General features: G+C 38.0%; 1 protein-coding gene across 2 annotated transcripts in view; it reads right to left on the bottom strand.

Moving 5' to 3' along the window:
• The window catches only part of NEO1 (neogenin 1), a gene marked incomplete at its 5' end in the record, with an annotated part of 241,706 nt that overhangs the window by 45,630 nt on the left and 181,333 nt on the right, over positions 1-14,743 (bottom strand). For both annotated transcript variants that reach the window (XM_082861203.1, XM_082861204.1), the window contains 3 exons: positions 5,669-5,807; positions 6,184-6,332; positions 10,705-10,859. In XM_082861203.1, coding sequence (XP_082717329.1) covers positions 5,669-5,807; positions 6,184-6,332; positions 10,705-10,859 — 443 coding nt within the window. The remainder of the gene's footprint in view (positions 1-5,668; positions 5,808-6,183; positions 6,333-10,704; positions 10,860-14,743) is intronic.

The following is a 14,743-nucleotide window of genomic DNA, read 5'->3' as shown; positions in this document are numbered from 1 at the left end:
TAAGATCTGCTGCATGCTCCTACATGACAGTTACTTAATCCTTAAAACAATCCTACAAAGGAGTTTCTATTATTATTCCCATTTTATAGATAAGAAAACTACAGATGCAGCTCAGGAGAGTTAACTTGCTCAAGGTATTTGTTTCAGCTGGTATAGGAACTAAGATTTATCTTACTCCGAACTGCTGCCCTTAACCACCATGCTGAGACACATTCAGTTCCCGTGACAGGCACTGTAGTCAGCATGCCAAGCCACTTAATGCAGTTAAAAGTGGCTCATGGGTAGATTTAAGAGCCTACCTCAAAAAACAGGGTAATGTAGTTGGCTAACCAAACTACAGTTTGCATTTATTTTCCCCAACTTTTTATCCTGAAAAATTGCAAGCACAAAGAGTGACAAGAAGAATACAATGAACACCATGCATTCTTTTCCTGGATTCACCAATTGTTAATATTCTGCCACATCTGCTTTATTTCTCTCATTATATTTACACAAACATGTTTATCTATCTACATATTGTTTCTGGATGGCTGAAAGACAGTTACAGTCGTCATGATACTTCACTCCTAAATACTACAGTATGTATCTCCTAAGAACAAAAACATTCTCCAACAAAATGATAATACAGTGATCACACTAAAAATCTAATCAACACAAAAATATTACCTAATATACCTAATAACATAGCTAATATTTAATAGTGACTGATACTATACCAACCTAACGTTAAGTAATTGTACCAAGAGTGTCCTTTTTAGCTGTTTCAACTCCCAGAATCAAAGATCACACATGTTTTATTTTATTTCATGTGTCTTTACTTTCCTTTAATCTAGATTCTAGAACGATTCCCCTACATTTTTTGGTTTTTTTCATGAGACTAGTATTTTCTAAGAATTCAGGACAGTTTATTTAATTATTTGCAGAATGTCCATCAATTTCAATATGTCTAGTTATTTCATCATGATCATATTTAAATTAAACATTTTTGGCAGGGATACAACATAGAGGAGAAGTTATATCTTTCTCGATGCAACATATCACATGGTGTCAGTCTGCTCCTTTGTTGGTGATGTGATGTCTGACTACCGGCTTAAAGGAGTCAAACTATAGCTTCTAAGGCACGCTTGTTTATATATAAGGGCTACACACATATACACACATTTTTAAGAAAAAGACATTTTTGTTAACACTTGGATTTAGCTGAGTTTCAGGACATAATACGTACGCTAAGTGCAATAAACTGCTATTTTCTGTTCTACTTTAAAAACATTTTTTAAAAATGCTGGTCTTGACCAACTCAATCTTGTTGGCAGGCTGTACTTTGAAAACGACTGCTTTAGGGTCATAGGTATAAGCAAATATTCAGTCACAGGTGAGAAATAAACTGTCACAAAAGCCTGAGGAATTTAAAAGACCTATTTGTATGCACCCAACATAGGAGCACCTCAATACATAAGGCAAATGCTAACAGCCATAAAAGGGGAAATCGACAGTAACACATTCATAGTAGGGGACTTTAACACCCCACTTTCACCAATGGACAGATCATCCAAAACGAAAAAAAATAAGGAAACACAACCTTTAAATGATACATTAAACAAGAAGGACTTGATATTTATAGGACATTCCATTCCAAAACAACAGAATACACTTTCTTCTCAAGTGCTCACGGAACATTCTCCAGGACAGATCATATCTTGGGTCACAAATCAAGCCTTGGTAAATTTAAGAAAATTGAAATCGTATCAAGTATCTTTTCCGACCAAAATGCTATGAGACTAGACATCAATTACAGGAAAAAAAACCTATAAAAAATACAAACACATGGAGGCTAAACAATACACTACTAAATATCCAAGAGATCACTGAAAAAAATCAGAGGAAATCAAAAAATACCTAGAAACAAATGACAATGAAAACACAACGACCCAAAACCTATGGGATGCAACAAAAGCAGGTCTAAGAGGGAAGTTTATAGCAATACAATCCTACCTCAAGAAACCAGAAACATCTCAAACAACCTAAACTTACACCTAAAGCAATTAGAGAAAGAACAAAAAACCCCCAAAGTTAGAAGGAAAGAAAACATAAGATCAGATCAGAAATAGCTGAAAAAGAAATGAAGGAAACAATAGCAAAGATCAATAAAACTAAAAGCTGGTTCTTTGAGAAGATAAACAAAATTGATAAACCATTAGCCACACTCATCAAGAAAGAAAGGGAGAAGACTCAAACCAATAGAATTAGAAATGAAAAAGGAGAAGTAACAACTGACTGTATTTCTGACACTGCAGAAATACAAAGGATCATGAGAGATTACTTCAAGCAACTATATGCCAATAAAATGGACAACCTGGAAGAGATGGACAAATTCTTAGAAAAGCACAACCTTCCGAGACTGAACCAGGAAGAAATAGAAAACATAAACAGACCAGTCACAAGCACTGAAATTAAGACTGTGATTAAAAATCTTCCAACAAACAAAAGCCCAGGACCAGATGGCTTCACAGGCGAATTCTAACAAACATTTACAGAAGAGCTAACACCTATCCTTCTCAAACTCTTCCAAAATATAGCAGGGGGAGGAACACTCTCAAACTCATTCTATGAGGCCACCATCACCCTAATACCAAAACCAGACAAAGATGTCACAAAAAAGAAAACTATAGGCAAATATCACTGATGAACATAGATGCAAAAATCCTCAACAAAACACTAGCAAACAGAATCCAACAGCACATTAAAAGGATCATACACTATGACCAAGTGGGGTTTGTCCCAGAAAAGCAAGGATTCTTCAATATACTCAAATCAATCAGTGTGATAAACCACATTAACAAATTGAAGGAGAAAAACCATATGATCATCTCAATAGATGCAGAAAAAGCTTTCGACAAAATTCAACACCCATTTATGATAAAAACCCTCCAGAAAGTAGGCAGAGAGGGAACTTACCTCAACATAATAATGGCCATATATGACAAACCCACAGCCAACGGCGTTCTCAATGGTGAAAAACTGAAACCACATCCACTAAGATCAGGAAAAAGACAAGGCTTGCTAAAAAGACAAGGTTCCTCTTTAGCCACAGCAATCAGAGAAGAAAAAGAAACAGAAGGAATCCACATTGGAAAAGAAGAAGTAAAGCTGTCACTGTTTGCAGATGACATGATACTATACATAGAGAATCCTAAAAATGCCACCAGAAAACTACTAGAGCTAATCAATGAATTTGGTAAAGTTACAGGATACAAAATTAATGCACAGAAATCTCTTGCATTCCTATACACTAATGATGAAAAATCTGAAAGAGAAACTAAGGAAACACTCCCATTTACCACTGCAACAAAAAAAATAAAACACCTAGGAATAAACCTACCTAAGGAGACAAAAGACATGCATGCAGAAAACTATAAGACACTGATGAAAGAAATTAAAGATGATACAAATATATGGAGAGATAAACCATGTTCTTGGATTGGAAGAATCAACACTGTAAAAATGACTATACTACCCAAAGCAATCTACAGATTCAATGCAATCCCTATCAAACTACCAATGCCATTTTTCACAGAACTAGAACAAACAATTTCACAATTTGCATGGAAACACAAAAGACCCCGAATAGTCAAAGCAATCTTGAGAAAGAAAAACGGAGCTCAAGGAATCAGCTTCCCTGACTTCAGACTATATACTACAAAGCTACAGTAATTAAGACAGTATGGTATTGGCACAAAAACAGAAATATAGATCAGTGGAACAGGATAGAAAGCCCAGAGATAAACCCACTCACATATGGTCACCTTATCTTTGACAAAGGAGGCAAGAATATACAGTGGAGAAAAGACAGCCTCTTCACTACGTGGTGCTGGGAAAACTGGACAGCTACATGTAAAAGAATGAAATTAGAACACTCCCTAACACCATACATAAAAATAAACTCAAAATGGATTAAAAACCTAAATGTAAGGCCAGACACTATCAAACTCTTAGAGGAAAACATAGGCAGAACACTCTATGACATAAATCACAGCAAGATCCTTTTTGACTCATCTTCTAGAGAAATGGAAATAAAAACAAAAATAAACAAATGGGACCTAATGAAACTTTACAGCTGTTGCACAGCAAAGGAAACCATAAAAAGACAAAAAGACAACCCTCAGAATGGGAGAAAATATTTGCAAACGAAGCAACTGACAAAGGATTAATTTCCAAAATTGACAAGCAGCTCATGCAGCTCAATATCAAAAAAATAAACAACCCAATCCAAAAATGGGCAGAAGACCTAAATAGACATTTGTCCAAAGAAGATATACAGATTGCCAACAAACAAATTGTCAACAAACACATGAAAGGATGTTCAACATCACTAATCATCAGAGAAATGCAAATCAAAATTACAATGAGTATCACCTCACACCAGTCAGAATGGCCATCATCAAAAAATCTACAAACAATTAATGCTGGAGAGGGTGTAGAGAAAAGGGAACCCTCTTGCACTGTTGGTGGGAATGTAAATTGATACAGCCACTATGGAGAACAGTATGGAGGTTCCTTAAAAAACTAAAAATAGAACTACCATACGACCCAGCAATCCCACTACTGGGCATATACCCTGAGAAAACCATAATTCAAAAAGAGTCATGCACCACAATGTTCACTGCAGCTCTATTTACAATATCCAGGACATGGAACCAACCTAAGTGTCCATCGACTGATGAATGGATAAAGAAGATGTGGCTCATATATACAATGGAATATTACTCAGCCATAAAAAGAAACGAAATTGAGTTATTTGTAGTGAGGTGGACGGACCTAGAGACTGTCATACAGAGTGAAGTAAGTCAGAAAGAGGAAAACAAATACCGTATGTTTAACACATATATATGGAATCTTGAAAAAAAAAAAAAGGTTCTGAAGAACCTAGGGTTAGGACAGGAATAAAGACGCAGACATAGAGAATGCACTTGAGGACATGGGGAGGGGGAAGCGTAAGCTGGAATGACGTGAGAGAGTGGCAGGGACATATACACACTACCAAATGCAAAACAGGTAGCTAGTGGGAAGCAGCTGCATAGCACAGGGAGATCAGCTCGGTGCTTTGTGTCCACCTAGAGGGGTGGGATAGGGAGGGTGGGAGGGAGATGCAAAAGGGAGGAGATATGGGGATATATGTATATGTATAGCTGATTCACTTTGTTATACAGCAGAAACTAACACACCATTGTAAAGCAATTATACTCCAATAAAGATGTTAAAAAAAAAAAAAGACCTATTTGGCAGGCAAATATGATTACTAAGTAGAGCAAGCCCAGCCTTCCAACAGCCCTGGGATGGTCTGTGCTATGAACAAGCAATAATATTTACTTATACAAAAGCATCTAGTAAAAATAAAAATACAGAGAAACTATTCAGTACCAGGCACTACATGTTCTATGCGCTCTCACTGGATCTTTACAGCAACCCAATGAAGTTGGTATTATAAATTTCACATATAAGGAAACATGCTCAGACATGTGAAGTGACTTGACCGAAGTCACACTACTAGAACTGGTATCTGAACCAGTTCAGATGTCAAATCTCCTTGACATCAAAGCCCATGATCTTGCTACTATGCCACCAGCGCCCCCCAAGCATGGTATTTTGTTCCAGAGGAAGAAAGACTCACCATCCGAAAATGTTCGAACAGCAACATCTTGTGTGGAGACTCCAGGACCATGTTTATTGTAGGCCACCACTCGGAAACTATACTCTGTATATTTTTTCAACCCGTTAATGGTGTGGGAGTGACTTGAAACATCAACATCCTTGAATAAAATAAAACAATTTATATATACACAACTCAAGCCAAAAGCAATGCTGCAAAATAAAGAATTAACTATACAAATTCTATATTTGACATAATGCAGATTTTTGTCCCTTTCACAGAATATTATTTAACAGTTAAAGCAAATTAATCATAAGCACTGCAGTTTGCTGAGAAATACTCCTTGATGTTTAGGAACCCTTGCTGGCAAAAACTACAGAATAAACCTTTGTACCAAGAAATAGAATCTATCAACTTTTCATTTCTTATACATATTTTTTTCCTCAGATTTCTAGACAAGCAGGTATTGAGTTTTGGAAATAAATTTCAACTCTACTATTCCAATCAATGCATTAAAAAATGGCTTCCTATTATACCTGTTCTTTATCAGTTCCTTTTTCCATGTAGTACAGTTTGTAATTCTGAATTTCCCCATTTCCAGACAATGGTGTTTCCCAGGTGACAGTAATGGAAGTAGGTGAAGTTGCATACGCTCGGATGTTAGGTGCTGGGCCAGGGAGCTGAACTAGAAAGAAAATTTCAAGACAGTAGGACATAAATAAAATTTACTGCATCCCTCAAGACCATTCTCAGCAATAATGGCAAACTATGGTTTTTTATAAAATTTAATTAATTAATTAATTAATTTATTTTTGGCTGTGTTGGGTCTTCGTTGCTGCACGTGGGTCTTCTCTAGTTGCAGCGAGCAGGGTCTACTCTTTATTGCGGTGCGTGGGCTTCTCACTGAGGTGGCTTCTCTTGTTGAAGAGCATGGGCTCTAGGCACGTGGGCTTCAGTAGTTGTGGCATGTGGGCTCAGTAGTTGTGGCTTGCAGGCTCTAGAGTGCAGGCTCAGTAGTTCTGGCACACGGGCTTAGTTGCTCCGCGGCATGTGGGATCTTCCCGGACCAGGGCTCGAACCTATGTCCCCTGTGTTGGCAGGCGGATTCTTAACCACTGCGCCACCAGGGAAGCCCTGGCTATGTTTTTAAAACAATAAAAACTACGAAAACAAGTGATCTGACTGAAGTGGTTTCAGGATAATATATAATTAAGTGATTTCCGTCTTTATGACTGAAAAACCAAAAATCATCTGTGATGTATCTCCAATTTATTCAAAGAAAAAAGTGAACAGTGCAGAATTCTTCTTGTGGTTTATAAAATCCTAGTTTTGCAGTGGGACTGCAGCACATAAAAGCAAACATCACAAAAAGAGAGCCTTCTTTTACCAGGCTCTGGGGATACAATGAATGATGGACAGAGTCCCTGCCCACAAAGAACTCCCAGTCTAGAGGGAAGTCAGACATATAGTTACAAAGAAGATCCTAAGTGCTGATAGATTAGGTAACGTCTGTAATGAAAACTGAAAGAAGAGAGCACACAATTCTGCTTTGGGTGGGGGTGGTTAGGAAAGGGAAGGATTGCTGAGGACTTCTGGGGAGCAGGAAGAATGAGTAGTTTTCTCAGACACCAAGAGGGAAATTGATCCAATCAATTTGGACATAACAGGTAAGAAGACAGTGTCATGTGGTTCAGGTTGAAACAAAGAATGGATATGGGAGACAGAATGCTGCAAAGGATGACAAGAGCCAGATAAAGGAGAACCTCTAAGGCCCTGCTATGAGTTTGGATTATTTCTTGCAGGTGTTAGGTAATTACTGAAAAATTATGAGCAGGAACATGACACGATCAGATCTGCATTTAAAAAGAACATGTGAACACATGCATGGAAGAAAAACAATAATGGCACGAGACTACATAAATAATAATTTAAAAAATAGCCACCATTTATTGAATGCTTGCAATCAGGCCAGCATTAAGTGCTTTACATTTATTTAAATTACATCTTATTTAATCTGTGCACTAACCCAAATCAGACGGATACTGTTATCATCCCTACTTATGGATGAGGCTGAGAGGTTAAGAACCATTCCCCAAAGATGGAAAAGTTGGCGGGTAGTGGAGCTAGGAGCTGAGCACTTCCTCGTTCTAAAACGTGGACTCAGGAAAACCAGTTAGGGGATTAAGACAACACCCTCTGTGGGATGATGTGACTGGAAGATCCCACGATTGGCTGACTGATTGTCTGCCCAGCCTCTAAATCCTACAACAGCTCACATCCTTTTTTACTATATTCTTTTTGTCTGACTGACAGGTTCCAGTCCCAGTTTATACACAAATCCTGGCAGGTGCCTATATCTACACTTTGGTGGATACTCTCTATCTGAAAACCATTTCTCTGGTGCCACTGCTTCTGTAACAGACATCCATTAGATTTAAGGAAAGGGGAAAAAACAAACAAAATGTAAAACAAGCTGGCTTGCTTAAATAACAGCATGACAGTTGAAGATTCGTTTTCCTACCAAAGCAGAGAAACCTGAATATGGTTTTCTGGCAGTTGTTTGCTTTATTTAGGCATGAATCATGTTATTCTCTTAAGAGCATATTTTGTGCAGCCTGACAGGTGGGAATCGTCACACTTCTGCTGCTATGGAAAACTTTCCCCTAACTTTTTAAAAGGGAAGGAGAACAGAACAAATTCCCTTGAAATCACTTTCAGTATATTCATTGGCTAAATGTAGGCAAAGATGATCCTAAAATAGGAGCTAGTAAATTCTTCCATTTCATCTGTACAGTGGCATTAAAAAATGGAAAAAAATTTAAGTTGGTTTGAAAAGCTAAAAATGTAAACTATTTTCCCAGGGCTGACTCCCACACTTACGGCCCCTCCCACCTGCCCCCAAGCTGAATACCTCCAGATAAAATGCGAATCTCTCTCCACTAACTCCTCTTTTGCCAAAACATGTTATAGTCACTCTCTACCCCTAAAATACTCTCACCAGAATCTGCTGGCCCTTCCATCTATATTCTTATTTAGCTACTTTCGTTTAATTGAATTCCTTGAAGAAATGATTGTGCTGCCTACTTTCCTTGTGATGACTGTACATCACATTATTGCCCGTTTACTTTTCTGGCGCTGGTACCAAACTGTAAGCTCCTTGTGAACAGAAGTCAAGTCTTACTCGTCTTTACATCTTGCTGCCTAGCATGGTACCTGGCACATGACAGGCACTCAATAAATCTCTTCTTTCATCTCTAACTTGACAATGGCCCTTCTAGTCCAGTGGTTCTCAATAGTTTGACTTGTAAGTTCTGAAATGATAATGAAAACCACAGGCTCTTTCCCAAGGAAAATGTGAACATGTACAGACACACAAATATTTTCATGTATCTTCAGAAAGTTCATGGCCCCAGGACTGAACCCTGGAACTGAATCAAATTCAGTGGTCTTTTCCTTTACTTTCATCATGACTCACCTTGCATGTGCACTGTTTGTCCTATTTTGGGGTGGGGTCAAGCAGTGTCCTTCCCCGAGAATGCTTGCTCTAAGCCAAATGCTTTAAGGCCAACCTCAGGTCTCATCTTTTTCTAGGAACCTGACTTGATATACCTAACTTTTACAGTAACTCTTCCTTGTTCTGTATCCCATTCTCTCTCATGAATGACGCCTGTATGTGAGAGTTAATGAAGGAAATTGAGTTTTGCTCCGTGGCTTGAGTTTGAAATCTGATAGATTGCTCCTGTTCTCATCTGAACACAGTAACCATGAAATTCAACATCCTTTCCCTGCAGCGAGAACACATTCTTTCCTTAAATCAACCCCCCCCCGCCACCACCCCGCTCTCTGTTGGCCCTCTTGTTGTTGCTTGGGTTTGATTCCTGATCTTTAAGCTCTATTACTGGAATGATCAATGGCCTCCTATATTGACTGCTCATTCTTTAAGGGGAGAATTCCTATCTTGTCCATCCTCTGCATCTCTTATAGTTTTTGCAGTGCCTGGTAGAGGAGGTCCTCAATAACTGTTTGACGGGTAAATGGTTTGCTGCAGCATTAGAAAGTGAAGTTCCACAGCTTTTCGACTTTACTTATTCTACCCATTAGGCAGAGTCCTTGAATTATTTCCATAGTTTCAGCGGTAAATTCATTTAATATGTTTAGTTCCCTGGTCAGTAGCTTTCATGAATTTATCTCCCATGCTCCCTAGCTGAAGTAAAATTTTATTACTGCAAGTTTGTTAATACAGAAACACTAGTGCAGTTAACAGTAAAAGAAATCTGGAGAAGGCTCCAAGGAAAAACAGTGGCTCATGTTAAAAGGTAAAAGTGTAGAAGAAAGCCTCATGAGATAAGCATTAATTCTGATTTGACTGCTGCTTGTCATTTCTGGCCTATAGTTTAAAACCAAAATTTAAGACATAGAAGACATTTATAAGATAAATCAACTTGACACTCATTTCAGTTGGAGAAAATCTTAAGAAATGTAACTGGAAGTAACATTATTTAGCACAAAAGACAGCAGGTCCCAAGTAAAGCCCTGAAGAGATTCCAAAGAGTGTGGTATGTATAAAGATCAGGGCAATCCCGTTGAACAATGATTAAATACCTACTTCCTGTGTGAGGCACTGCATTAGATATGGTGGGAAATAAAAGGATAGAAAAGACTCTGTCTTTGCCATAAAATTAATGAGATATATTCATAATTCATAATTCATAATTCAAGGAAGAAATTCATAATTCAAGGAAGAAAATGATAATGTATCTTAGGACTGTCGAGATACAGTATTAGATAAGATCAGAGGGAAGGTTCTAGGAAGGCATCTGAGCTAGGTCTTAACGGATCAGTGAAATTTGGGTGTCTATCAGCAGAATTATATTGTCTTACACTATTTGCTACTGCTTGATGTGAATCAATTTGATCTCCCGAAACTATTTTATAAGGACCTTGAAGGTGAGGAACTGTTATCTTCTGCACTCCTATGGTATGCCAGGCTATATATAAGGTAGCCCTTCATACAGGTCTCCCTACAGGTGGGGCTGACAGAGAGGTGGGAGACTTACCCTCAGGCTGTGTTTCTACTCGTAGTGGAGCTGAACTCTCTCCGGAGCCATGTTTATTTTGAGCCATAACTCTAAAGATGTACACAGTCGCTGGCATTAGGTTTTGGATGGTTACCTGCATTTCTCCGGGGCGACTGGTATTTTCAACACGTTCCCTTTGGAGAAAGAGGGATCGATTAGGAAAATTTCCAGAATGTGCAGTTTCATTTTCATTGTAATGCCTATAGATACCATATGACATCAAAATCTTAATAAATCTAAGTCAAATTAACTCTCAAAAAAGGAAACCTTTGGGGGCGGAACAGTGCACAGAATATGGACGCTGGCAAAGAGCAATGTCATACATGTCTGATAAATCGCTGGTGTTCTTGCTTAAACATTACTGATACTGCTGGCTATAATCACAACTTCCTTTCAGAAAAGACACAAAGAATCTTCTTGGTGCCATCTCAAATGGGGCAGCTGGTCACCAATTCTGTACGCTTTAGGAATCACTGAATTTTAAGGGGTTATCCTCAGGGAGACATATAGAAGGTGATTATAGGTATGACCCAATTTTCACACAGTATCAAAGAATGCTGTGTATCTTCTGGATAACAGACTCTCAATAAAAAGAAAATTAGAGATTATCACTTTCAAAACTGAGAACAAAACATTAACAATTTAAATGAATCCAGTCTATAAAATAAGCTAATCATGACTCTGCTTTTATTTTATTATTATTATTTTATTTTGCGGCACGCGGGCCTCTCACTGCTGTGGCCTCTCCCGCCGCGGAGCACAGGCTCCGGACGCGCAGGCCCAGCCGTCATGGCTCACGGGCCCAGCCGCTCGGCGGCATGTGGGATCCTCCCGGACCGGGGCACGAACCCGTGTCCCCTGCATCGGCAGGCAGACCCCCCACCACTGCGCCACCAGGGAAGCCCATGCCTCTGATTTTTATAATTTATTTCTTAAAACAAAAAATCTTCTTGAATGATTTTCAATGATTTGAAACGTTTAACAAATCTTATCACAAACAGTACAAATGGCCAGTGGTCTAGTGTTATGAGATGAAAACACAAAAACAGTTATCAGTTAGGTTCTTAAAAAAGGTGGCCTCCAGGCTCTATTTTGGGGGTCTCTGTGTCCACACTTGGGCCCATAATTATGCTCAGTATACTGTACTCACTATAACAAAAACCAGATTATATTTGCTTTCAACAAATATTGTAAAGGAAAATAATTGCTTTAGACAAATAGCTGGTCTTTAAGAATTACGGATCATGTGAGGAAAGATCTGTGTCTATCTTGAGAGAGCAATAAAAGGGCCCAAAACTACTCTGTGGAAGAAATTATTTAAAATTACCTAATAATCTGTTGAATTAAATTCTTACTTTAAAATACTGATAATTTTCCCTGAAGCTACTGATTAAGATTTGTTTAGTTCTACATGACCATATGCCAATTTGTCTGACTGTGTGTGAACATTTGCATTTCGGAGATGTGAGCGTTTTTCAATAGTTTTCTATAGTTCTTTAAACTATGTTATTTTAATTAAAACAAACAAACAGTACCCACCCACAACATATTTATAAAGGTTGTCTGTCTACAGTCAGTTAGGTCCATTGGAAAAGAATATCATGGTAATAAAAGTTATTGCTCAGAGACACTTGGGATATCTATAGATATTATTTTCTCTTCAGCTAAACCTCTAAATCACAAGATTTAGAAGGAGAGTATCAACTGATTTCTTATGCTGTGAGGTTTCTGACACTTGATCCAATCACAAATGCCGTCTAAAAGGAAGTATGGTATTTGACATTTCATTAAACTAACAGCTCCACGCCAGAGCACAGAATAGTCTGTTTCGCTCACTGTACATGAAACTTTAAACAAGTTCTCTCTCAGAAAGACAGCTGGGGGGGGGGGGGCACTATCTTACTTTAAATAAAAGTGAAAGTGTTCATTCATGTTCACATACCACAGAAGCACTAGCAGAAGGCTCACACACAGAAGTACCATCGCAAATGTGTACTGAATGAATGAATGGAAATTTGCCTTTTGATGTGTAAATGATATACTAATGATATCACGTTTATCTTTTTGTTTGTTTCTATGTAAAAGGGGAAAATACCTAGAACAAATTTCTACAGAAGCATTACAATAAGAAAAAATCAGTAGTAGGTATGATTCCCTAAGATGAAACATCTAGCACCTGAAAAGGCTTCTAACAGTAGATTGGTCTGAGGTCCCAGAACCAAGTGTCTGTCTAGAAAAAAACTTTTGACTTCAGGAAAGATCCAGGGTGAGTTATGAAGGACAATTCTCATAAATGTGTGAGGTTATGATGGGTCTTAGGTTAGAATGTCTTAGCTAAGAGTCAAAAGAGAAAGAAAAAGATACACTTTATACTAAGACAGTGCTGGGCCAGAAGTTAGGAGCTCCAATTCTAGTTCTGGCAATACTACTAGCTTGCTAGGGGATCGTGGGAAAGTCACCAATTCTTTCTGGGCTTCAGTTTCTTCATGTATTAAATGAAAGAACGAGCCCAGGGTGGTGAACTTTTTCTTAAAGGGCTTGATAGTAACTATCTACAGGCCAAGATGCCAAATGAAAAATATTACCAACCATCTCCACAGTTAAAAATCCAAGTATAACTTTAGTTGGTCCTCCCTAGCCACAGTTCTGAATCTGGGAATTCAACCAATTGTGGATCATGTAGTACTGTACCATAGTACAGAAAAATCCACATATAAGTGGATGTGTGCAGTTCAAACCCATGTCGTTCAAGGGTCAACTGTAGTTACTTGTATAACCTATTAAAATGTAACCGTTTGAAAATGTAAAAACTATTCTTAGCTCTTGGGCCATAAAAATAACAAGTTTGATTTGGCCCAGGGTCTATAGTTTGCCAGCTCCCGGACTAGACTAACAGATATGTAAGGCTTTGTCCAACTCTAAAATGCTATGAATTTCTGGAATAACTTACTCTGTACTTTCCATTTGGTGGCTAACAGAAAATACTGCTGTTTACATTAAAGGCATTGAAAAAAAAAAGGTGAACATTTCATAGGTGAAATGGCAGAGGAAGAACCCTTTGGAATTTCAGGAAACTCAGGTACCCAACAGAATTATATAGCTCATGACCAAGGCACATAATGCCACCTGGTGGTTGAGTTATCAAATGCAGGAAGTAAGGGAATTCGTAAATGCAGGCAGCGGCATATATCCTCACATCGAAATGTTTTAAGTCTATGAAGATAATGTCTATGAAGACCTTCATTTTTTAGATGAGAAAATTTAACTTACAAAGGTTAAATAAATTTTGTTTATAAAACAAGTAACAGGGATCTAGTCTTTGACTTAGTGTTATTTCTATTCCTTCACTGCTTCTATTCAGAAATCATAAAGTAATGAAGCGACAAAAATTATTATTACAATCTCCAAGAATATTCCTTTGAAATATTCCCCAGATTTATTGTCTGTTCCAAGTCACTGCTGTCATCTTCATCTGGGCCTACCACATGCCTAGATCAACCTAACTACTATTGATCTGTCTCCCTGACTCCACTGCTTTTCCTCTCTAATCTTATGCAGTGCCCTCCAAGTACTGCTAATAAAAGCTGTTTAATAAAACCACAGTGTACACTTGCTCAGAAGTCCAAAATGGTCCCTTCTTAACTGATTGTCAAAATTCTTACTGGCATTCCAACACTTGGCTCCAAATTTCCACTTTATTGTAATCTCTTACTAATTCTGACCAAAAACTCTAGGCCAGAGCTTTCTTACTTTCCCATCCTTTCAACAACACAAATTAAATTGGATCTTCCTTGCATCTCCTCTTTCTTCACATATACTTGCCCTGTCCTCCTGCCCCTGCCAATTTATCTTCTACATTTTTTCAATTCCAACTTCATTTATTAATCATCCCTGCTTATTTCAACACATGATTCACTAATAAGTGACAGATTTTCATTAAAAACAAAAGTATATATAATTAAAAGTCCTAGTTTTTCTCCCTCCTTAAAACCTGTTCCACCCTGAGACCTAAAGGTGG

The sequence above is a fragment of the Leucopleurus acutus genome (assembly GCF_964270905.1).
Source record: "Leucopleurus acutus genome assembly, chromosome: 1".
NCBI lineage: Eukaryota > Metazoa > Chordata > Mammalia > Artiodactyla > Delphinidae > Leucopleurus > Leucopleurus acutus.
This window is presented reverse-complemented; position numbering and strand designations above follow the sequence as displayed.